The sequence below is a fragment of the Lactuca virosa genome, chromosome 1 (assembly GCF_052849685.1).
Source record: "Lactuca virosa cultivar CGN04683 chromosome 1, Lactuca_virosa_CGN04683_v6, whole genome shotgun sequence".
Taxonomy (NCBI): Eukaryota; Viridiplantae; Streptophyta; class Magnoliopsida; order Asterales; family Asteraceae; genus Lactuca; species Lactuca virosa.
Genome location: NC_136426.1, coordinates 243,589,404 through 243,615,208, shown reverse-complemented (window position 1 = coordinate 243,615,208; position 25,805 = coordinate 243,589,404). Strand labels below are relative to the sequence as shown.

At 37.0% G+C, this 25,805-nt stretch overlaps 2 protein-coding genes across 2 annotated transcripts; both read left to right on the top strand.

The window, feature by feature from the left end:
* Positions 1-9,640: 9,640 nt before the first annotated feature.
* On the top strand, positions 9,641-11,482 carry LOC145128609 (uncharacterized). The gene is made up of 4 exons (XM_079063430.1): positions 9,641-9,669; positions 9,789-10,031; positions 10,247-10,959; positions 11,040-11,482. Exons 1-4 carry the CDS (start codon positions 9,641-9,643, stop codon positions 11,480-11,482), a joined length of 1,428 nt encoding a protein of 475 aa, XP_078919556.1.
* A 941-nt stretch (positions 11,483-12,423) lies between these two features.
* Positions 12,424-19,390, top strand: LOC145165736 (MAC/Perforin domain-containing protein). Its single transcript, XM_079084571.1, has 6 exons — positions 12,424-12,929; positions 14,936-15,174; positions 16,439-16,634; positions 17,558-17,741; positions 18,094-18,248; positions 18,444-19,390. Exons 1-6 carry the CDS (start codon positions 12,630-12,632, stop codon positions 19,041-19,043), a joined length of 1,674 nt encoding a protein of 557 aa, XP_078940697.1. The 5' UTR covers positions 12,424-12,629; the 3' UTR covers positions 19,044-19,390.
* The last annotated feature ends 6,415 nt before the right edge of the window (positions 19,391-25,805 follow it).

The window sequence follows — 25,805 nt, the reverse complement described above, 5'->3', positions numbered from 1 at the left end:
CACATCCGAGTCCTTGATTCGACGCATCGCAATAGACAACGAAGTCTTCTATCCCTTCGGGGAGGGATAGTATTGGTGCAGTGCACAAGGCTCGCTTGAGCGTTTGGAACGCTCTCTCCTGCTTCTCTTCCCAGTCAAAGGCCACACCCTTCTAGGTCAGTGTCGTAAGAGGCTTCGCAATGCGGGAGAAGTTATGAATGAACCTGCGATAGTAGCCAGCGAGGCCTAGAAATTGACGAATTTCTGTAGGCGTCTTCGGTGCTGACCAGCTCTCAATGGCTTTGATTTTGGAAGGGTCCACGTGTATTCCCTCTTCGCTAACCACGTGCCCTAAGAATTCGACTCTTCGGATCCAAAATTCGCATTCCGAGAACTTTGCATAGAGCTTCTCTGAACGAAGTGTTTCTAAGATCTGTTGCAGATGTTGACTATGCTCCTCCTTACTACGAGAGTAGATAAGTATGTCATCGATGAAGACGATGACGAACTGATCCAAGTAAGGACGACACACCCTATTCATTAAATCCATGAATACAGCGGGCGCGTTTGTTAATCCGAACGGCATCACTACGAATTCGTAGTGCCCATAACGAGTTCGGAAGGCTGTCTTCGGAACATCCTCCCCTAGCACTCGTAGTTGGTGATATCCGGATCTCAAGTCGATTTTTGAAAAGAAGTTCGCCCCTTGAAGTTGGTCAAATAAATCGTCGATACGAGGCAACGGATAATGATTTTTTACGGTCAGTTTGTTGAGCTCCCTGTAGTCGATGCACATATGAAACGATCCATCCTTCTTCTTGACGAACAAGACTGGAGCTCCCCAGGGTGAGAAGCTTGGTCTTATAAAGCCCTTGCTGAGCAGTTCGTTAAGTTGACAGGACAGTTCTAGCATCTCTGCAGGTGCTAGACGATAGGGCGATTTGGCTACGGGGGTAGCCCCTGGAACTAAGTCGATTCTGAACTCGACTTGACGTTGTGGAGGTAATCCTGGGAGTTCTTCTGGAAAGATGTCGGGAAAGTCGCGTACTACTGGAATGTTCTGAATGTCTTTCGTTTCTTGGCTCACATCGACCACATGAGCAAGGAATGCGCGACATTCCTTTCGCAAGAATTTCTGAGCTTGAATGCTCGAGATGATACGAAGGTTCATGCCGGGTTTGTCGCCATAAACTACTAGGGTTTCGCCAGACGGCAGATTAAGGCGTACAGCCTTTTCGTAACACATGATGTCGGCACGATGGAGACTCAACCAATCCATGCCGATAATGACGTCGAAACTTTTAATTGAGACCGGCATAAGGTCGATCAAAAATGAATGGCTATCTAGTGTTAGGGTACACCCTATGTATATACTGCTAGTGCTCTCAGTCTTTCCATTAGCCATTTCTACAGTGAACGGTTCTTTAAGTGCTCGTGATTTTTGCTTAAGTAAATGAGCAAAGTTTTGGTTCACGAAACTCCTCTCCGCCCCACTATCAAATAGAATGCATGCATAAGAGTTATCAAGGAGAAACGTACCAGTGACCACTGTGGGGTCGGCAACCGCTTCCTCGTGGCCTATGGCCAGAACTCTTGCCACTCCACCAGCATTCCCTGCCTTCGGGCAGTTCCTTTTGTAGTGGCCCACCTCGCCACAACCGTAGCAAGTTTGGCTCACACCAGCGCCGGGGACTTGGGTGATTGGCCTCGCCGGAGCTTTGCAGAAACGAGCAGTGTGCCCCTTCCTATTGCAGTTCAAACACTGCATTTCCCGGCAGGCTCCTACGTGGTGGAAGTTGCACTTGTTGCACTTGGGCAAACTTCCAGCGTACTGCTTTACTGGAGCAGCAGCAGTGGCAGGTGCTATCGCACTATGAACTGCCACGATCTGCTGCTTTTTGGCAGCCTTCTTCTTTTTCTTGTCATCCCAGAATTTCCGCTTGGAATCAGCGGTTTTTGGCGGGTTCTGAGATGGCCAGGGTCGTTGTTGCGGCCGGGGTACGAACCCCATGGTCTATAAGCCGCTGTGCCAATCGCTTGGCACTATCGAATGTAGTGGGGTTTGAAGCCAAAACATTTCCCTGGAATGGAGGCACCAGCCCCCATATGTATCTTTCAATCTTCTTCCCCTATGTAGGAACCATGTTGGGACAGAGGGCCACCAGTTCACAGAACCTGGCGGTGTAGGAGACTATGTTGGAGCCCTTCATGGTTAGGCTCCATAGTTCTTCCTCTAGCTTTTGGATTTCGCCCCTCGAGCAGTACTCCTCAACCATTAGCTCTCTCAGAGCTTCCCAGCCCATAGCATTTGCCACTATAGGAGATAGTGACTTGACATGGCTATTCCACCATGTCAGGGCTTTTGACTCGAAGGTGCAAGCAGCAAACTTGACCTTGCTTCCCTCCGGGCATGAGCAGATCTCAAAGACCGACTCTGTCTTTTCGAACCATTGCGAGAGGGCAATGACTCCGCCAGTCCCCTTAAAGGACAATGGCTTGCAGTTTGTGAAGTCCTTGTAGGAGCACTCTCTGGAGCGCACCAGGGTTTCAACGGGAGTAGAGTGAACGGGAGTTCCTCCTCCAGTAGAACCGGACGAATGATATTGAGCCATGGCGTTTGCCACAGCCGTAGCTACCGCAGCATTTAGAGCTGCCGTATCGAATTGAGGAGCAGGTGGTGTCGGTGCGGGAGGATCGCGCCTTGTTGATTTACGAGGAGGCATCTTTCAACTATAAGTTTACAAAGATGAAGATATTGATAAGAATTTAATAGGAAAATTGATGAGAATGACTCATGGACTAACTTTCCATAGCCCAACAGCACAATTGAATAGCACGATTGAATAGTATGATTAAATGAAGGTCTAGTACTAACAGATGATAGCATTTGGATAAAAAAATTTCCAGGAGATTAGATATCTGTCAATAATACTGGAATTACAGATGTAATGAGTTCGGGAAAAATGACCTAGAAGTAGGTCTTACATCAACCAAGATGGAAAATTTTGACAGACTACAACCAAATCAAGACCTAACGGGTCTAAGATTTACAAAGGTAGGAAATTAGGCTAGAGTTTTTACACAAACTAGGTTATATCCAAAAGAGAAGTCGATGAGACTCTATCGGCGACGAGAACTACTAGAGTGAGTTCTTGAATCCGACAGTAGACGTTCTATGTCTCTCACGCGCCTATCAGATCTTGCTTGTTGAGCTCGAAGTTCCCTGACTTCAGCTTGGGTCTCAGCAAGTTCCCTCTGCAGAACTGCATTGGGACCTGAGTCCTTTCATGAGCAGACTCAAGTTGGCGAATGCGGACGGTGCTAACGCCAGAGTTGGCGTCAATCTCCACGACTCGGTCGATAGCTGCGCGACCTTGCTCGGTGTTCCAAGCAATGCTACGAACCATGATGGGTAGGACCCTGTCAGCTGAACCTCCCTCAGTGAGGTTGTAGAAGCTTCTGTCTCCATTGTAGGGCATGGGTTGCCCCTGTTCCTGACTCCACCTATTCAAGTTTGTGGACCACAGAGGTGTGGGTCCTTGAAATGCTGGACGAGGATTCAGGTTTGGGTCTTGAGCAGCTGGGGGTAGGTTGTTGACTTCAGGGTCTGAGTCAGAACCATCAGAAAAGCCTTAGCTTCGTGATCATCCAATGGGATTGGGTGATCATCATCTGGCTCTTCTCCCAGCCATCCTGCATTGCCGTGGTTGGGAGAGTACAGGTCTCCGGGAAGATGGAATCCAGCCATTATATCTACGCGAGAAAAGGGATAAGGAAGTAATTAATAGACGAACTAACTAGATAATTATAAGATGATCTTTATCATTTGCTTCAACATTTGCGTAGTGCATACCAGTCATATGTAACCTAAGACAGGATAGACCTTCGAATAAGCGACCCTAACTCTAAGCCCACAACCAAACAAGGAACAGGAAGTAAAGCAAAGATCACAGATTCTAAGTCTATAATATCCTAGACACATATAACCTTAGTGTATCCACTCAGCAACTATTGACATACCAATAAAGACCTTTAGTTCTCAGATAAGTAATTAATAGTCACACAAAATACTCCTATAGTATTTTAAGTTTATGTTCTGTTCTACTGTTCTCGTTGTAGTAGTGTTGGTAAGTTTTTAGACTTGTTGCAACCTCACAATCATACTTAGGCACATGCTAATCACTCCTCGGATAATGTAGTTGATCAGGCTACATCTTCCCAGGGTTGACCATATGTCTCTAAGTCTACTTGTGCTGTCCAACAATCGTAATACTTTTGTTCTGTCCTAGTGACACTGATTTTAGTATGAATGCAGGTATGTATACTTAGTTAAATATTTTATTATTTAAAAGTATAAACTCTTCATCAGAGTATATTAATCCCGCTGCGTTTATAGTTCGTATATCTTTTATGGGTTGATACACTCGATTCACTATAAACAATGCTCTGATACCAATCTGTCACACCCCAAAACCGAGAACGGCGGAAATGTTCGGGGGTGGAGGACGTCATGTACAGTATCACAACAATGCAAAGTAGTAAACAAGCAACAACATCATCCATTGCATTAATAATATAATTTTATACAAGTGTGTTCTGTCAAGTTATATAGACACCAAAAATATACATCAAAAATAAAGATGAGTCTTGAACGAGCTCCATCTTCTCAAAACCTAGCTTCGGTACCTGTCTACTGGCGACCTGAGAATACAAGTTATTTTGAAAGAGTTTATCAGCTTTAAAGCTGGTGAGATCATAAGTATATTAGTGTTTGTATTTGTATGAAAGCATTTGTAAGATGTTTGTAAGATGTTTGTATAAGTTTGTAAAAGTTTGTAAAAGTTTGTAATTGTTTGAACTCTCCTAGAAAACCCTATGTTTCCTACTAACAGTAGCCTTCTACCAAGGCATCTAGTATCTGTGTGTGTGTCTCTTGTAAGAGTGTGTATTTTCCCAAATCTGACTATCATTAACCAAAAATATAGTTTTTACATTTTTTTTTATTGTGTGAATATCACAAAGTAAATGTAAAGGGAAAATGAAATAGTACTTTAGTGTTGTATTAAGTAACTACTGTTGTACTAATTACTTTAAACCTATTGTTATTTAAAGTACCATGTGATCGGCATGTATCCTGCTACCGACTCTATAGTAAAATGACGATGTAAGACGTCGTAAGAAATGACGTTTGGCACCCGTAGACTTGCAAGTCCCACTGTAGCGAGCAGCAAGGTGTAGGATATCAATCCAGTATAGATCTATACACAAACTCATACGCTCCCCATTTAAGGAGATTCTGGATACAAAACGGGTCATGACAGGTAGTGCCATGCCCCCGTTAAGTGGCTCACATAACTGTAAGTAATGTATATGTATATGTATATGTATATGTATGTGCTAGCTGTATTGTGTGTTCCTTCTCTGTCTAGCCTGTATGTTTTGTTTCTCATCACTGTGTATTATGTTTGTTTCTCATCACTATGTATTATGTTTGTTTCTCATCACTATGTATTATGTTTGTTTCTCATCACTATATATTATGTTTGTTTCTCATCACTATGTATTACTCATGAATGAACTGACTCATTGTATGTTTCATTGTTCTAGTAATAGTATCTTCCTAAACTATACCTATTATAGTTTACTAGTAATGTTGTTTGTGTATATGAACATGTTTGTATACCTTTGCTACCCAAAGGCATTGAACTGAATGAAAGAAGTAACCTTTTATATCTACACAGATATATATGATATATAACTAGGATTCAAACGACCTTCGGACAAATAACCTTGATACCCTAAGTCCACAACCAAACAAGGAACAGGAAGTAAGGTAGGCTATCAGTCCTAAGTCCTTTCAATCCTACTTATATAACTATATCTACATAGATACACAGAATATAAGTTTAAAAGAGTTTAAGTAACAGTAATTGATATGTAAAAGAGTTTGTAAAACAGTTTGATGTAAAACGGTTTGAAGTAAAACAGTTTGATGTAAAACAGTTTGAAGTAAAACAGTTTGAAGTAAAACAGTTTGATAACACAGTTTGAAAAGTAAGAAATCCACTTGTTTGGTAGTTATTAATCACATGTGATTGATATAATAACTATAATAGTTCAACTTGTATCCCCCCCCCCCATAAAAGCATTTAAAAACATTTAAAAGGTTAATTAAGGGGTATGAACTCACCTGTAGTGAGTGGTTTGGATGAACGGACTGTATAGGATGCTAAGTGTCAAGTGAAGACTTGTGCACACTCAATGATCCTAGTTAACATATAATAACATATATATGTATCCAATTAGTCTTTAAACAACTAATTAACAAAATTAAGACATCGTAGGACATGTAAAACACCTTATATAAGTGTTATAAGTCCTAAGGATTGCACCTAAGTGTTGTATGGCATGGCATTGGAGTTTATGGCCCAAGGACCACTCCTTATGGAGTTTACGGCCTAAGGTCATTTCCCCCATGAGTTTACGGCCGTAAACTCATGGTACTTAGTGCCATTTGGTGATTTAAGGTCTTATAAGTCAAGATTGAGCATCCAATGATCAAGTCCAAGCCTTAGGAAAGCATTAGGGCACAATAACACTAACTTGTAGAGTTTACGGCCTAAGGACCACTTCCTTAGGTGTTTACGGCCGTAAACTCTTATGGGGACTTGTTTTGATTGTTGTTTAAGGTCTTAAACACTTCTAGGAAGGATCAAGGTGGGCATCCAAGGCTTAGGAAGGGACTAGGGTCCATTTAGCCACCTTAAGAAGGGTTTACGGCCCAAGAACATCCTTGGCCGTAAACTCCTTTGTTCTTATGATTCTTGATGATTTTCAAGTGTTATCAAGTTCATATTAAGCACACAAGAAGCTAGGGCAAGTGTACTTACAAGATAGAAGCTCGATTGGGTGTTTAAGGTCCAAGAACACTAGTGTGTGTTCTTGGTGTTTTGAAGATCTAAGTGAAAATCAATAATGAATGGATGAAGTGATGTATAAACACTAGGTGATAGGGTATAACAACAAATCAAGTCAAGATAAACTTACGTTTTCGGAAGATCGGGTGAAGAACGGGATGCTACTTGAGAGAGAAAGGTAAGTGTTCTTGATTTTGGAAGTTAGGAAGTGAAAGAATGGAGAGTAAACTCATGCCTAAGGCATGAGTTTGCGGCCTAAAGAGAGTTCACGGCCCAAACCCTCCGTGTTTGGCCGTGAACACCAATCCAAGGTGTTGATTGTTCCATTGCTACCCCGACATTCTAGAAATTACTCCCTTTTATCCGTTCGATTCATGAATAATTAATAAAAATACTCAAACGGACTTTAAACCGGCTAAAAATTAGCAGAAAAGTATTTAACTTTTAATTGAAGTTCTGGACTGTAGGGTTTGTACGAATGAAAATTTCGGGTTGTCACACGTCATCCTTGCACATGTTGCGGCATCATGGTGCAAGATGGGCCATGTCGGATCCTTGATGATCCATGGTATCCTTGATGATCCAAGTATGCTATGAAGTCCTCTATGATGCTCATGATCGTTCAAGGATGCTCAAAAGTTGGTATTGCTCAAGGATTACACCATGTTGTGCCACCATGATGGATGTTGGGCCATTAGTGTTCATGATGCGCCACTTGTACATCATGATGCTCCACTATGGCACATGGTGCTCCATCATGTGTGTTGTTGATGCTCATGGGTTGTATGACATGGAAGAATGTTCTAGAAGATGTTGTATGGTGGAATATGATTTATTGTCACTTTTCAAGGGGATTATGGGCCAATGGGTTTGGCCCATTAAGGTTTTAGGTCTGATCCCTCATGTATAAATAGGGATTCATGCATATTCATTTAAAGGTTCTTGTGTATTGTATCTTGTATCCTTCGTGAGTAGGACGAATCTCTGGTGAATTGTACTTGTAACCTCTGTTTGAGAACTCTGAAATAAAGAATACTCCCCTCCTGCCCGTAGACGTAAGTCACCTTGACCGACCATGTAAATGTTATGTCTTTGTGTGCTTATAGTTTTGCTTGTTATCCGCATTACTTCCTAACAATGGTCATCATAACTTGCCCAGTGGCATCAGATTTGTTTTGATTCTTGACAAGTATCATTTGTTTTCCCTAACAAGTGGTATTAGAGTTGTGGCTGCTTTTCTGTTGATTGAAGATGTCATCTCACAAGTTCGATTTGGAAAAGTTCAATGGTTCGAATGATTTCACTTTGTGGAATGTGAAGATGAAGGCTCTTCTGGTTCAACAAGGATGTGCATCGGCACTGGAAGGAGAAGCGAAACTGTCAAATAACATGGCGGCTGAAATGAAGGTGAATATTCTTGAAAGAGCGCATAGCGCTATTTTAGGGACAGACAGAAAAACTAAAGGACCATAAGTTCATATATGATCTATAGATATCATTTTATTATATTATATTGATGGTAAGCAACACACCTACATACACCTAAATTTTACATAAATCAATAGCATATGTATCTGTTAAGGAAACAGATGGCTCCAAAATGTTAATGATAAGTTGTGTATGAATGTTATTTTTATTCATGATAAAAATAAATAAAAATAAAAATAAAAAACTATATTTTAAACAAAAGAATGTCTCCCGAAGATCAGGTTGATGACTTATAAAAAAATCTGAAACAAATAGATTAAGTTGGTGACTATTATTTGTAATTTTTATTTTTATAAATTATATATTTATTATTTTTATTTAATAAGTTAAATATTTAAAATCTAAAAGTATTATTTGTGTTAAAAATAGTAAGGATTGAAAGATAAAAGATAAATATAATATTCATTAGAAAATAGGTGATAACTGTAAGGGGTCGTTTGTTTACCTCTTAATTGTAAAATTAAGAGGCAATGTCTTAAAATTTCAGATTCAGAGCGTTTGTTTACATATTATATTTTACCTCTTAAACTTAAAAATACCTCTTACTTTTTCAGATGTTAAACCAAGTCTGAAAAATAAAAGAAACACGCGTTCCTTCTATTTGCCCTAAATCGACCGCCTCTTTCTTTCCTTCCCACAGCGTCTGCTGCCATCGCGTTTCTCCCCTCCAGGTCCGACGCCTGCGACTGCTCCCACCGACGAAGCCAGCGCCGCCGCTCACCGACGCCGCCAGCAACGCCGCCGCCAGCTCCGATTTTTCTTCCGCCAACTGCAGCAGGTTTGGTTTTTTCCTTCTGTTTCTTCCTTTCTTCCTTGCGCCTGCGACTGTTCCTTCTTTCCCTTCAAAATTGAAAGTCAAAAATCGAATTCATTATGCTATCATTTTCTGATTTGTTAAATCAAAATTAATAGTTGATGTTTTACTCCATTATGATGTTATATGATTCATTTTGTTGTTATATGTTGGGTAGTGATGTTATATGTTTCAATCTGAATGTGTTCAATGGATATGATCAAATATGATGCTGAATTTTGATGTTATGTTTGATTCAATGTTGATGCTGAATTTAGATGTTATATGCATAATTTTGATGTTATATGCTGAGTTTTGATGTTATATGCTGAATTTTGGTGTTATTTTGATGTTATGTCTAATGTTTTCATGAGTATTATGCTGAAATTTTGTTGCTGAATTCTTACTTCTACCCTTCCCCGTCCTACTCAAGAGTCAAGCCAGTATAGTTTGCATGACTTTGATGACATTGATTGCACTCAACAAGAAACTGTAGGTCTCAGTGACGAGTCATCCGCTCAATCAAAAAAAAAGACTACAGATACGACAAAGAGTCAAAATAAAAGTAAAGATAAAGGTAAAGATAAGGGTAAAGATGCATCCAATTCAAGATTGCTTGAAATCGGGGAAGATATTGCCACAGTTGCTAAAATATTTGTGGAAAAGCATTCTTCTTCAAATTTGGATGCGTGTATGGAAAAATTGGAGAAGTTAGGATGGGGAATATTTGATCCAAGATACACTACTGATGTTGCTCTTTTTGGTGAAGGTGCGGATAAGAGGCACGTGTGGTTAACCATTGATCCAGCTATTTGTGAGAATTGGGTCAAGACTGTTGGAGCACATTATGGAATGTTTCGCTAAGTAGATTTTTTTGAATGTTTTGATGGTTTTTTTGGATAACTAGATGTTTGGTTTGCACTAGATGGTTTTTTTTGGATTACTTAACATGAATGACTTGATGTTTTGGATTACTAGATTTTTATATGATATGAATGACTTGATGTTTTGGATGAATTTTTATGTTGTATGTTGTTAATATAATTGTTATGTATTTTCAAAATAACAGATTGCTTATGGATTCGGATGAAGAAATTGCATTTTTCATGTTACTATGTTACTATTGGCTGAATCTAGCATCCAACAGAATTGGAAGGGCAATTGATAATGATTCGGAAATGAGCGGTCATCAACATACACAAGAATTGTTACATGGAACTTCTACACAATGTCATGAACTGATGCGTCTTTCACGTGAAGCATATGTACTTTTATGCAATCATTTTAGACGAAACAATTGGTTGCAAAGTAGTAGGCATATAAGCGTTGAAGAAAAGATGGCTATGTTCTTGACAACTATAGCACATAATAAACGGTTCAGGATTATCAAACGAAGGTTTCAACACTCCACAGAAACAGTTCATAGATGCTTTCATGAGGTGCTAAATGCAATGATGATTTTTGCAAAAGAAGTTATAGTGCCAACGAATTCTAATGCAACCGTGAATTCCTCAGAGAGGCATCGTAAGCTAAAAGAAATCTTTCCTGGAGCAATAGGTGCGTTAGATGGAACTCTTGTACATGCAGTCGTGCCTGCTGATCAACAAACTCGCTATAGGGGAAGAGGAAAAGGTGAATGCTTTCAAAATGTTTTAGGAATTTGTGATTTTGATATGATATTCACATTCGTATGGGCCGGTTGGGAGGGTATAACACATGATTCGCGAGTTTTGAAAGAAGTTGCATGTAACCCGACTTCAGGCTTTCCGTTTCCTCCTCCAGGTTTTTAATTCTTTTTAAAAATATTCTAAAATTTGATTTTAAACTTCTATATATAATACTTCATTCACTCATGTGTATAGATAAATATTACCTTTGCGATGCTGCATACACCAACACTCGTGGATTTATGACTCCTTACCGCAACACGAGGTATTGGTTAGCCGATTATCGACGGCGACGTGCATTAACTAAGGAGGAAAAATTCAATCATGCACATGCGCAACTCATAAATGTTATTGAACGTGCTTACGGTGTTTTGAAGGCGAGATTCTCAATCCTAAAGCGAATGGCTCCTTTTCCTTTTTCAGTGCAAAGAGATATAGTCGTTGCTTGTTTTGCAGTCCACAATTTCATAAGGAAATGCGATATTCATGATGAGTTATTTATGGCGTTCGAGGAGAACAATGCTCAAGCACAAGGGGGAAAGAATGATGGCGAAAGCGTACACGATATGGAATGGGGTTCACAAGGAAATGAATACATGGATAATTTGCGTGACCAGATTGCGAATCAATTGGGGTGAAATTAAATTTGTAGGATTTTATTTGGATTTTAGTATGATTTTGTGGATTTAAAAATATTTAAGTTTGATTTGGATTTGTGTTTAATTTTGATTTATGCTAAATTTGGATTTTATATGGTTTTTATATTTTTTTAATACATATTTAAGAAATTTATTAGGTTATTTTCTAAATAAACAGTTGAATTCAATAAAAAATAAAACAGAATGGTAAAATTGTCATTTTAATAATTCAGTACAACAATTCAGAGGTCCCAACCAAACAACATGTTAAACATTCAGCTCTTAAAATTTCAGACCCTCTTAGAAATGCAGACCTCTTAAAAATTCAGATCTTAAAAATTCAGATCCTGCCAAACAGCCTCTAACATATATAATCGTATCCCTTTAAAAAAAAAGAGATAACTCATGTATAATCTTATCCTTTACAAAGTTAACTCATGTGTTATCAAATCTTTGGTAATAGAGAAACAGAAATGACAACCGCTTCCTTCCTTTCGGATGTAACCATACAAAATAAGTAAAAGAAATGGAAAGATTATTGAGAAAAACTTCTGAGAAAGTACATAAGATATGTTTTTGGAAGAGAGAGAAAGCTAGACATAGTATTTTTTTCTAATATTTTGGATATAAAAAATAGAGTTTTTTTGTAGTTTTCCTTAATATGTAACTTAAAATAAATTGTTTTTTGATGCATTTAACTAACTTAGAAATAAAAGTTAGAACAATTAACCAATTTAAAAATAAAATTCTATATTCAAGTGATTGGCATATTGGTTCTAACTTGTAAGAATCATTGTTTGAATCGACTGATTTTGTTTAGAAAGAGAGATGATGATAAGTTGTTAGGTTGCTTGGTGAGAGGGATAATAGAATACCCCAAAAAACGCGTTTGAAAGACACATTTATTATTGTAGTCAAAGTCCAACCCATACCCCACACACTAAATTCAAACCAACGCTGCTTCGAAATCCCTTTTCATTTTGATTTTGATTCCAGTTCTTTTAGAAATCAAAACAAAACAAAGCATCCTTACCTACTATACAATGCATACAGCTCGTCAAATCTAATCTCTCTACAGAGACCCTTCTTCACCTCACCTAATCCATTATCATCATCATCATCATCGAATTCTCCATCTCTTCCTTCAATGAAAGATCATTATTCTTCCATGGACGAAGACCCATCATCAAAAAACGACGCTTTGACCACCACTCTAAAGAATTCAATCCAAGCACTTGGTAGAGGCTTCGATGTCACCTCCGACATCAGACTTTTGTACTGCAAAGGCGCACCTGGGTCACGTTTGATTTACTTGGATGATCAAAATACCAAGGAACTTGTTTTCTCAGATGATGGTTTTGTCGCAATTCCTAATGTTCCTGTAGATGTTGAATTTTCTAAAGGCGAAAGGACCACCGAAGCCACACCTGTTTGCAGCTTCTATGAGGTAGAATAATTAATTCTTGAAATTGGGATACCTTTACTTCTTCTGAGTAAGTAATCGTCAGGGTCTTCTATGGTTTATTGAAATATGTTATGGTTTCTGAATTGTTAAAGATGTTTTAATCAATCGAGATGTAATTCATGAGCAATAAACTTGTTTTGTTTTGTTTATAAACATTTGGGTATATCGAAGTTCTTGAAATTGGGACATTTACAAGAAGAATTAGGTATTGGGAACATCAAATGTTAGAGTTTTTGTAATCTAGGACAATGAAGCAACAATTTATGTGATTCCGGGCTGAAAAAGTGAGAAATTTTCATCACCATTATGAATGCTAAACTAGAATCTAAGTAGTATAGTTTCATCCACGTTTGTTATTTCAATATGTTCAAATAACTAGGTGAGATGCTAGCTGCTCAAACAGGTGAATTGTGTGATTTTGCTACAAGTTCTATTGCTAGAAAACTCCTGCTCTCCATCTCATGAACTCTTTTGGATTCTTATCCTCCTTTGAGTCGATTAAGAATTACAACTTTTCATTATTCCTGTACATCTACATTGATCCGGATTTTGTTTAAATCAGTTGCTTCAATGATCTTTGGTTTGCTACAATTTGACCCTCTTTTGGGTTGATGAGCTTCATATATGGAAATGAATAGACTAAGTTGTTCACATTGATATTGTTTTCTACATTAGGAGCTTGTGCAATAACCTTTTCTAATAAAGATAACTGTATTTGGTGTTTTGTGTCGATAGATTGCATGTATATTTAGTAGTTTTGTATAGTATCTCGTGGCATGTTACTTTTCATGCATTGTTAGGTTTGTGTATACATGTTAAATATACGTAGGGGATAAATTGAAAATGTGCTTAGGTCAAGTCAAAATTCCATAAGAATGCTATCTTCTAGATAAGGGTGTTACAAGTTGGTATTAGAGCCAGAGTCTAGGTCATGGGCCCACCTTTATTAGTTTTTTTGACACAAATTGAACGCGTATGTGATTATGAGAGAAACAAACTAGATTTCTGACAACTTTAAAACTTCATATGTGCCAATGTAACATTTATTATAGTGTGTGATAAGAACACGTTTAGGTAAGGAAACCGTTGTTATAGATTAAAAAGCAACGTCATGCACTTGAAAGAAAACCCAAGGGTTGGGGGGATGTGAGAAAGATGGTGGACTTTATAGTAAATGAGCTTCCTTTTTTCGTAGAATCTTCCAAATTATAACAATAAGTTATGTGTTCTACTTCGAAATGGCTTCTCAACTAAATAAATGAATAAAATCTTTAAAAATTTAAAGTAAGAAAATGGCATGTGTTGTGGTGTGACATATGCCATGAATCATTTTCTGGTTAGCGTGTTATTTGTGCCACATGATATGCATTTCTTCTGATAATATAAATGCTATATATGTTACTATATTAAGGACTTGATTTGATATGCCACACCTTCTACTTATAACAGAAATGATATCCAACTACATATCCCAAAATGACAAGATCCTTTGTATATATAAATATTTAGTACCTAATTATATATATTCATGAATTTTTCACGTGTTATTCTTTTGTTTATAGTCATATTCTCATGGTATCAATGAGCTAACCTATGCGATACTAGCAGTTAATATTGGGGCAACATATTGAACAATTTATAGTACTTCCGTGTAGTATGTTCTAATCTATTGGTTATTTAAATTAGGGCAAAATACAGAAATGCACATTGTACTTTCCCTATTTTATCGATTTAACCACTTCACTATTTTCTATAATGATTAAACCATTATTCTTTTTACTTTTCAAAAACCATTTTTACCATTTACCTGGTTTTGATAAATACAACAATACTTTCACCATTTTTCTGATTTAGCTTCACTGCTTTTTTTTAGTGATTTTCGCATGATATATCTTTTGCATACGCTACTAAAAGAAACAATGATGCTTTTTCAAAAAAGAAGTTTCTTGTTTCTTTAAATGGTAATAATTATGTTGTGATAAAAGCAGATGGCAAAATACTTCAATATGAAATCGAATCTTGGTGGGGATGTTCCTCTTGGAAGCTTTAATGCCATGTTCAATTTTACTGGATCATGGCAACTTGATGCAGCATCAACAAAATCCCTTGCTATGATTGGATACATTGTTCCTTTATTTGAAGTCCGTTTAGAAATTACTGATTTAGTTTTGCTTCAAGAAGTCAAACGTGCTGTTCCATATTCATGGGATCCTGCATCTTTAGCAAGGTAAAAGATTCCTCCTTTTCCTATTTACCACATATTGCAAGAAATAGCAACTTACTTTACTCTTTATATCAATGTAGCCATTGTACTCTCTCTCTCTCTCTCTCTCTCTCTCTATATATATATATATATATATATATATATATATATATATATGTTACTCATAATAGCAATTTATAATTTCATTTTTTTGCTCATTATAGCAACGTACTTACATTTTTTATAACAACATACTTACAATTTTGGGTTAATCTCATAAAAGACCTTGCATTTTTTCATTTTTTCCGATCTGACCCTTTTAGTCATTTTTTTCTGGGTTAATCTAAAAAAAAACCTTATATTTTGTGTTATTTCTGGATTAAACCTCAAATTTATATTTTGCCTAAAAAAGACCTTGTATTTTTTCATTTTTTCCGAAAAAGCCCTCAACTTTGTATTTTTTTTTCAAAAAATAAAACCCTCAGCCTTCTAAATGCTTCCAAATAAACCCTCAACCTTTTTAGTTTTTCTAGAAGAAACCCTCACATTTTACAAGTTTTTTTTTGGAAAAAAATGACTAAAAGGGCTAGATTGGAAAAAATGAAAAAATACTAGGTCTTTTTCAGGCAAAATATAAATTTGAGGTTTAATCCAGAAATAACACAAAATATAAGGTTTTTTTTAGATTAACCTTTTTTTTCCAAAAAAAGTCTTAAAATGTGAGAACTTTTAAATTTTTCGGGAAAAACTAAAAAATTTGAGGATTTATTCAGAAACAGTTAGAAGGTTGAGGGGTTTTTTCGGAAAAAAAAAGACGAAGTTGAGGGTTTTTTCGGAAAAAACCAAAAAATACAAGGTCTTTTTTCAGGCAAAAAATAAAGATAAGGTTTATTCCGGAAAAAACATAAAATATAAGGTCTTTTATGAGGTTAACCCTACAATTTTTACTCATAATAGCAATGTACTTACATCTCTTTACTGATAATAGCAATATGTAACACATAAAGTACATAGTGAAATATAAGTACCTTGCTATTATGTGTAATAAATAAATATATAATTTTGTTGCTATTAAAAAATAAAGTATATATCTACTAGTATTATCAGTAAAGAAATGTAAGTATGTTGCTTTTATGGGTAAAAAGTAAAGTGCATTGCTATGTTACTATTCCCCTTAATTTTCTCTTTCTATTTCCTTTTTTAGCTAACAATATATGTGATATAGTATCTTTTTAAAAGAGATAATGTTATCGATTATCTAACCATAAAATCTTGTTTATTTTTCCAGCTTTATTGAAAATTATGGCACACATATTGTGACCTCTGCAACGGTTGGGGGGAGAGATGTAGTTTATATAAAGCAACATCAATCATCTCCTTTGTCATTATCAGATATTGATAATTATGTGAAAGACATTGGAGACCACAGATTCTTTGATTTAAAAGCCCAATCCAGTTCTGGTCCCTTAAAGTACAAGGACAAGGTTACTTTACCTTTCTTCCTCAACCCCATCATTAAATTTACATTTTTGGTCCCTGAGTATAGCTGATATTTTCAATTTTGTTCCCCAAAAGTTGTCTCTAGCAGTTTTGCTCCTTATTTGGGTTTTTGTAACATTTTTGGTCCCTGAGTATAGCAGATATTTTCAATTTTGTTCCCAAAAAGTTTTCTCTTGCAATTTTGCTCCTTATTTGGGTTTTTGTAACATTTTTGGTCCCTTTTCTTGTAAAATGACTATATTTTTGGGAACAGAATTGCAAAACTTTAATCAGCTATGCTCAGGGACTGGAAATAGTCATATTACTTTTAACAGAAACCAAAAAAGTTACAAGAACCTCAAATAAGGACCAAATTGGCAAGAAAATTTTTTGGGACCAAAATTGCAAAAATCAACTATTCTCTAGGACCCAAAAGTAACATACTCTAATAATTATCATATATATATTTGAGCAAAATACACTAATACAGAACAGTACTTGTACTTTTATATTAATATCGATTCAGCAACTTAAATTATTTTTCTAGAGTGATTAAACTAAACCATTAAACTTACTGTTAACCTGTTTTGAAAGAAAAGCTAAATACAGAAAATCACAACATGTTTTCACCATTTTGTAAATTTAGCCACTAAAATGTTCATTTTTCTATGCTTATTGTAATAATAGTTCAATGGCTAAATCAATAAAACTTAATATCACCAACCAGGTATTGGAGAAAAAAAAAGTATAATAGTTTAATCATTACAGAAAATAGTAAAATGGGTGGGGTCGATTAAATGGGGAAAATACAAGTGATTTCTGTATTTTGCTCAAAGTAGTTTCAAGTTTTTTTTTTTTAAATCTTTTGGGTGACATGACATTACATGAGATGAGATGAGGCTGATTTATATTTACAATTGAACTGCAGGACGTAACGGCAATTTTTAGAAGAAGAGGAGGTGATGATCTTGAACAAAGCCATGCAAAATGGGCAGAGACTGTAGAAACAGCACCAGATGTTATAAATATGACTTTTACTCCCATTGTTTCTTTGCTTCATGGAGTACCTGGAATTAAGCATTTGACACGTGCCATTGACTTATACTTGGAATGTAAGACCACCTTATCTCATTTTTATTACTTACTACTTATTTATATATTATTTATAAAAATGTGAAAACACTACAGTTATATTAATAAACAAGCTAACTAATTAGGTAGTATTTGTTATGGTGGAATCAGAAAAGGAATAAAGAAAAGTTGTTTGTTTTGTTAGATGGAATGGAATGACAATTTATTTAAAAAAAAAAACTAACCTTTTGTTGTAATCTTATTGGGGATTTATTGAGTTTGTATCATGTTTAATTTTTTGCTTTATTTCTTAAAAGGTCAATCAAACATGATGATGAAATGTAATTACGCATTCCATTTTTGCTCATATGTTTTAATATTATTTTTTTCCAGACAAGCCACCTATAGAGGATTTACAATACTTTTTAGAGTTCCAAATTCCTCGTGTGTGGGCCCCTGAACAGAGTAACATTCAAAGAAAGGAGCCAGTTTGTCCCTCACTTCAGTTTAGTTTAATGGGACCAAAGCTTTACATTAGTCTCGAGCAGGTATTCTTCAAAATTATATCTTCTCATTTATCTCTGTATTATAGCATATATTTTGTCCTTATAATTCTTTTTTTTTTTTTTTTTTCTTATAACAACATCATACTTGGAAAATCAACCCGATTAATAAGTGATTATTTCATGTATTTAGCCCTCGATTTTTTCCCCTTTATTCATTCATCACAATCATGTTTACAGGTAACCATTGGACGCAAACCCGTAACCGGACTACGACTAAGTTTAGAAGGAAACAAACAAAACCGATTAGCAATCCACATACAACACTTAGTCTCCCTCCCAAAAATCCTCCAACCACATTGGGACACACACATGGCTATCGGTGCACCCAAATGGCAAGGACCCGAAGAGCAAGATAGCCGCTGGTTCGAGCCCATCAAGTGGAAAAACTTCTCTCACGTAAGCACCGCACCCATCGAACACACCGAGACCTACATCGGGGATCTTTCTGGGGTCCACATAGTCACCGGGGCCCAATTTGGCGTATGGGATTTCGGTGCTAGAAGTGTTTTGCATCTTAAACTTCTTTTTTCTAAAGTACCCGGCTGCACCATTAGGCGATCCGTGTGGGACCATAGCCCGGCTAACCTTCAAAGACTTGGAGAGGATAAGGGAGACAGTTCGAGCCAGTCTGGGAAATTGGCTAAAATTGTGGATATGACCGAGATGTCAAAGGGCCCACAAGATGTTCCGGGACATTGGTTGGTTACGGGGGCTAAACTTGGAGTAGATAAAGGGAGGATCGTTTTACGGATAAAATATTCCTTGTTGAACTATTAATGATATTTACAGTGTGGGCCAGAGCCAGCTCATGGGTTGCTGGAAGAATAACCCTTTTGCAGGAATACGGTGGTTATAAGCATTTTTTTATTTTTATTTTGCACAGGCGATCGTTCTTTTGTGTTGTTTTAGTGCATTTTGTGAAAGTAGGAGGGAAATATTTTCTTGTTTCATGTTAAAAGATTTGTTTGTAGTTTCATACATGTATATGCTTTACACCAAAGTAGGAGTCTTCGGGGTTGTTAAATTTCAGATTTGGAGTAACTTTTCGAATTATGAGGCGATGTTTGACTGTTTGTATATTTATTTTTTAGTTTATATTTTAATTGCAAGTCAAAGTTTATATATGAACGGGACGGGTTAATTTAATAGATTTACTTGAGATAATATTTTCTAAGTTTATATTTTTAATTTGATACGACTTAAGTGAGACAAGATTCAATTCGGTAAACTATATATGTGTTTTTTGTACATAACTTTGAAAAACGACTTAATATAGAAAAATCACTGAAAATAGGTTTTTCTTATCTGTTCAATCTTCTTCTTGTGCTAAATATGAGTGAAACTATGTTTGTGGAATGATTGGAACAAAAAATATGGCCAATATGTTGATGGCATATAAACTATAAAGTATAGAGCAAAAAAAAAAATGGAATGAAAGTTGAGTTTCTTAAAAATCATACGCCCAAACTATACTAAAGGCAAACTCAATTTTCCTTTTTCACTCGTATAAATTTTTAGTCCTTCGACTTATATATGTATGTCATTCAAACCTCCTTATCAAACTCGATATCCAAACCATCGATAAGGAATTCATATCCACTATAGCTTTTTCAGTCGTTGTTAAGCCTTTCACACCAAAACAAACTCTTATAAGTTTACCTAACTTCTTGATCTCTACCAAACCTTTCGTCGTCTCTAGCATGACAATTGGACGCCATAAAAGCTTTATGTACCCATGATGTAGCGGATGGTTCAAGCTATACACGGAATCACATTGTTGAACATGCAGTCGTCCGTTCGATAATAAAATAAAGAGAACGAAAGTAAACAATCAATAGGAACTAATTAGGCTTCCTCACTTTTTTATTATCTAATTCATTCCAATCGTTCAAAGACATATATACATCAATTTGAATTGTTAAAGATAAGCTAAATAAGAGGATAAGAACATGACAGCTAACACGTTTATTTTCTTCACTCCCCCTCAAGATGGAAGGTGAAGATTACGAACACCCATCTTGCCAAGTAAAAAACGGAACCGGTCAGTGTCAAGAGGTTTGGTGAACATGTCTGCAAGTTGATCCTTGGTGCGTATCGCAGCGGGCAAAATTTCTCCAGATTCTACGTGTTCACGAACAAAGAAGCAATCCATTTCAACATGTTTAGTACGCTCATGGAAAACGAGATTATTGGCAATATGACGAGTAGCTTGGTTATCACAATAAAGCTTTGTGGCCTCCTTCTGAGTAGCTTCCAAATCTGTTAGCAACCATCTAAGCCATAAAATTTCACTAACTGTAGCAGCCATGGACCGATATTCAGCTTCAGCTGAAGAGTGTGACACTACAGAATGTTTCTTTGTTTTCCAAGAAATGGGAGCATCACCGAGCGTGATAAAGTAACCGGTTTTAGAACGCCGCGTGAAGGGACATCCCAGCCGATCGGAGTCGCAATATCCAGTCAGTGTTAAATTACCACTACCTGGAAGGAAAATACCTTGACCAGGTGTTGCCTTTAGATAGCGTAAGACACAGAAAGCTGCATTCCAATGAGTAAGTCGAGGAAAAGAAACAAATTGGCTTAGTGTGTTGACCGTAAATGTGATGTCAGGTCGAGTAACCTGTAAATAAAGGAGCCGCCCAATGAGACGCCTATACTTACCTGGATCAGCCAAAAGAGACTCATCCTCAGTGGTAAGACAAATGTTTTGCTCCATCGGAAAAGAGCTAGGCCGGCAACCTTCTAAACCGCTATCAGAAAGAATATCTAAAGTATATTTTCTTTGACTAAGAACAACTCCGTCTGGTGTGCGGGCTACCTCAATACCAAGAAAATACTTTAACGATCCCAAATCTTTGATACTAAAACGACTATCGAGAAAAGCCTTGACTTTTTCTATTTGTTGAGCATTATTACCCAAAAGTATGACATCGTCCACATAAATAAGGGCAGAAATATAGATTTCGTTTTTCTTAAAAACGAAAAGTGAATGATCAGCCCTTGAATGTTGGAATCCAATGTGAAGGAGAGCTTTGGTAAACTTGTTGTACCAGTTCCTCGAAGCTTGACGCAGGCCATACAACGACTTTCTGAGGCGACATACCCTGGTATCTCCTTCCTTTGCGAACCCTTGTGGTATCTTCATGTACACTTCTTCGTCTAAATCCCCGTGCAAAAACGCATTATTTACGTCAAGTTGGTGGATAGTCCAACGTTTCTGGACGGCAACGGCTAACACAGTTCTCACAGTGACAATCTTGGCTACTGGTGCGAATGTTTCATGAAAATCTATCCCTTCAACTTGAGTGAACCCTTTCGTAATTAGTCTTGCTTTGTGACGCTCGATTTCACCAGATGGCTTGTATTTGATTTTATAAACCCACTTTGAATCAATTGCCTTCTTTTCGGGAGGTAAATTTGTCAAGGTCCATGTGTTGTTGTTCTCAAGAGCTTGGATTTCTTTCTTCATGGCATCTCTCCAACACTGGTGCTTAACTGCTTGAAAATAATGCTTGGGCTCATCTTGTGAAGAGATGGCAGCCAAAAAGACTTTATGTGAGTTAGTAAATTTTTTGTAAGAAACAAAATGTGACAAAGGATGTACCGTCGAAGAAACTGTATTGTCATTGGAGTAGGAATGGTCTATGGAAGGTGGTAAGTCAACCTCGAAATCTTGCAGGCGAGCTGGTTTAGTTCGAACACGTTCTGAGCGTCGGGTTTGAGTAGAATTGGAAGTTGAATGGTGACTTTGTTTAGCATGTTGAGTTGTTTCGGGACTAGTTGAAACAATTTCAGGTCTTGAGCTGTTTGACGGACTGCTAGGCTCACTTGGGATATTGTCTTGAGCTGGGGAATTAGAGACATGGCCTGATGCCCTAAGATTTGTTGCCACCTGATCCTTTTCTATTTCTTGATCGTGACAACCATCATCGAAAGACTCCAAACTCACATGATTTTCTTCTTCAACATGATTCTTGTTATTATCTTCTACAACTTTCTTGAAAGGAAAGACACATTCTATGAATCTGACATCCCTAGAAATTAGAATTTTCTTACTCTCAACACAAAGACACGATACCCTTTTTGCCCCTATGGGTACCCAATAAAAACACAAGGTCTCCCCCTTTCTTCAAACTTATCATTTCCAAATTTATTTTCTTTAACATACACCAAACAGCCAAAAACTCTCATGTGTTCATATTGGGGTTTATTTCCAAATAAAATTTCATATGGCGTTTTGTTCTTGACTGATCGGGAAGGTAAACGATTTATGATATAGGTGGCAGTTAAGACGCATTCTCCCCAAAACTCAATGGGAAGACTTGCTTGAAAACGAAGGGCTCTAGCTATCTCCAATAAGTGTCTATGTTTTCTTTCAACTACCCCGTCCTGTTGAGGGATGTGGACACAAGATGTTTCAAGAATGATGCCTTGTTCTTCATAAAACTTGAGCATGTTATTTGAAACAAACTCGCCTCCATTGTCACTTCTAATTCTTTTGATTCTTTTCTCAAATTGTGTCTCAACCAATTTGTGGAAAGCAATTAAATTGAAACTTGCATCCGACTTATGTTTTAAAAGATATACCCATGTTGAACGGCTATAATCATCAACAATTGTTAAGAAATATCGTGCACCCGAAAGTGAAGGAACACGATAACCTCCTCATATATCACAATGAATAAGTTCAAAAGGAGCAGAAGTCTTAATATAACTAACTTGGAAAGGTAATATGGTTTGTTTTGCCCGAATACAAGAATCACAATGATCAATGTTTGCTAAACTATTTATAAAACTAATGTGTTGGAGTCTAGAATTTGAAGCATGCCCTAGTCTTCTGTGCCAAATCTCTGTGTCAACCTTAACCACCATCGCCTTGACTCTAGCATCCACTTCTTCCATTTTGTATAGACCATTCTTACACTTCCCCATGCCAATTAGCTTCCTCGAGTGTAAGTGCATAACAAAAATTCGAAAAAAATGTCACAAAGCAATTGTTGTTCTTTTACTAACTGATAGAAGGTTGCACTTAAAGTTTGGTATGTAAAGGACATTGTTGACTTTTAAGTCACTTGGTAGGCTAGCACTTCCTATTCCTTCAATAGGAACACTGTCACCATTTGCTATGTTAACAGGAACACCATCAGATGATCTTTTCAAATTAGTCAAGGCAGAATCATTACATGCTATGTGTTCTGTGGCACCGGAGTCAATAACCCACGGTTGACAAAAATCAATCTTACCAGCCATATTAATTTCAGTTTTTGGATTGTCGTTAATTGCTGCATAAGTTTCTTGTATTGTTCCACGCTTAGCCCAGGTATGGGGCTGACTTCAATCCCGACTGCAGCAGCTCTCGGCTTCGGCTTTGCCTTCCTTTGATCATTTGTTGGTTTCCTTTGTCGATTCTCCCACCAATCAGGATATCCAATTTTTTCAAAGCACCCTTCCATTGTATGTCCAACTTTATTGCAATGTTTGCACTTCAAGTTTTCCCGATTGATGCGTTTCTCAGGTTGACTACTCTCAAGACTTTGTGGTGTACGGACTTGGAACACAGCCGCCTCCACTGTTGCAGCAGGTTTTATTGTAGCAGAAATATTTTTTGTTGTTCGTTGTGACAACCCGAAACTTTGTCCGTTTCCGTTGCGCGAGTTTCGTTAATAAAATTTCAAATTTGTTAACTTTTCCGTCAAACTTTTTGGTTTAGAAAATAATCTAGTTATATTTAATTAAATTATTTACAAGTTGGAACCAAAAATCGCGCGGAAACCCGAATATCTCAAAAAAATCAAGCATTTGCGGTCTAAATGAGATTACGACCGTAAACATGTTTACGGCCGTAAACTCGTTTACGACCATAAACCTGTTTACGGTCAGTGAAGAGTGGACCCCCCACAACACCCCTATAAATACGATGCCTCCACCTTCATTAGAACATTTATGGCTAAAAACTCTCTCCTTCTCTCTCTAAGAACCTTAACCGTAAACACTCAAAACGCCTTCAAACTTCGGAAATCATCGAGAAACCACGTTTGGAGTCACTTGGGAACGCCTGGAAACGATTATCTCTTCGAAATCAGCAATCAAAACCATTTTTCTTGAGTTTACGGTCCAACCTTCAGAAACCGTAAACTCTGTTCTTGAGTTTACGGTCCAAGCCTTCAGAAACCGTAAACTCTGTTCTTGAGTTTACGGTCCAAGCCTTCAAGAACCGTAAACTCCTCTTCGACCGTAAACACCTTTCAAGTGGTGTTTTTGACTGAAAACTCACCTTCTTCGATTCGATCAAGTCCCGGTAACATTCCTCAACCGAATTCAAGTGTACCTCTAACACGTTATCTAACGAAATCGCTAATTTAGATACATATACATATTTATTTGATAATAGGATTCCGTTAAGTGTCGCGTGCAACAACTCGAGGATCTTCATTTCAGTCAACGATTTCACAACAAGAACTGTGAGTTCATACCCCTACATTTTTCCATATTTTCAATGTTTTCAGGGGGGGATACAAGCTAAACATAAATGTTTTCAAAACTTATGCAAATCTCATACTTTAACCCTTTTGTACTGTGTTGAGCATAAGGGACGTTTTCACAAAAATTTGCATAGTTTTTCGGACACGCTATTCACTATTCATGCAAACTATAATCGGTATAGTTTGGGATTTTCTAAACATCACGAGTACAGAAACTTTCACTATTAAACATATGCACGAAGACAGAAATAGTTTACAGTTACATCACCACTTTATCATGGTTTTTTTTTTCATAACTATAATTATCATTATATACGGTATACATACGGATTTTCACTATGGTAGAACGCTACTACACTACATGTAAACTAGATTGTACGATACTGTGAGGCGCTACTTCACTACTGTACCCTTAGGTGTACAGGGATAAATCCTACCACTGTATAACCAGAGTCTCCTGGAGGGAGAGCGTGAGATTTGTGAATAGATCTATTCGGGACTGACAATCCCACATCTGGACTGCTAGCTACAGTTAGGCGGGCACGCCTGAGATGTACAAATGTCATTTAACTCGACGCCTGAAGAACGTTGGAAAGGTCACTAGTCATATCAAGAATGGTTATACGACTCACATTATGTATAAATCACCTTTAGTTTACAAATCTGACACTCTTCAACGGTTTTATTTTTACTAAATAGAACTAAAACGCACTACATATACTGGCCAGGCCAGGGTTTTCAAACAAAACCATTTTACGCTGTGGCTATGCATTCAAAATATACTTCATAATTAGCTTTAGCTAGTCTCATGAGGTAGTATATTCGCTTATCACTACAGTTTTCAGTAACGAACATTCATGGTTTTATACGAAATTGATAACGCTACCTTTTCACTAAAGAAAATATTGGATTTTCTTGGAAACATACAAATATTCATGGTTTATTACAGAACTGGTAACACTACATTTTCGCTAAGGAAAATATCGGATTTTCTTGAAACTATGCAAATATTTTCCGAACTCATCAACGATTTTCACTACAAACCACCGCTTATGAA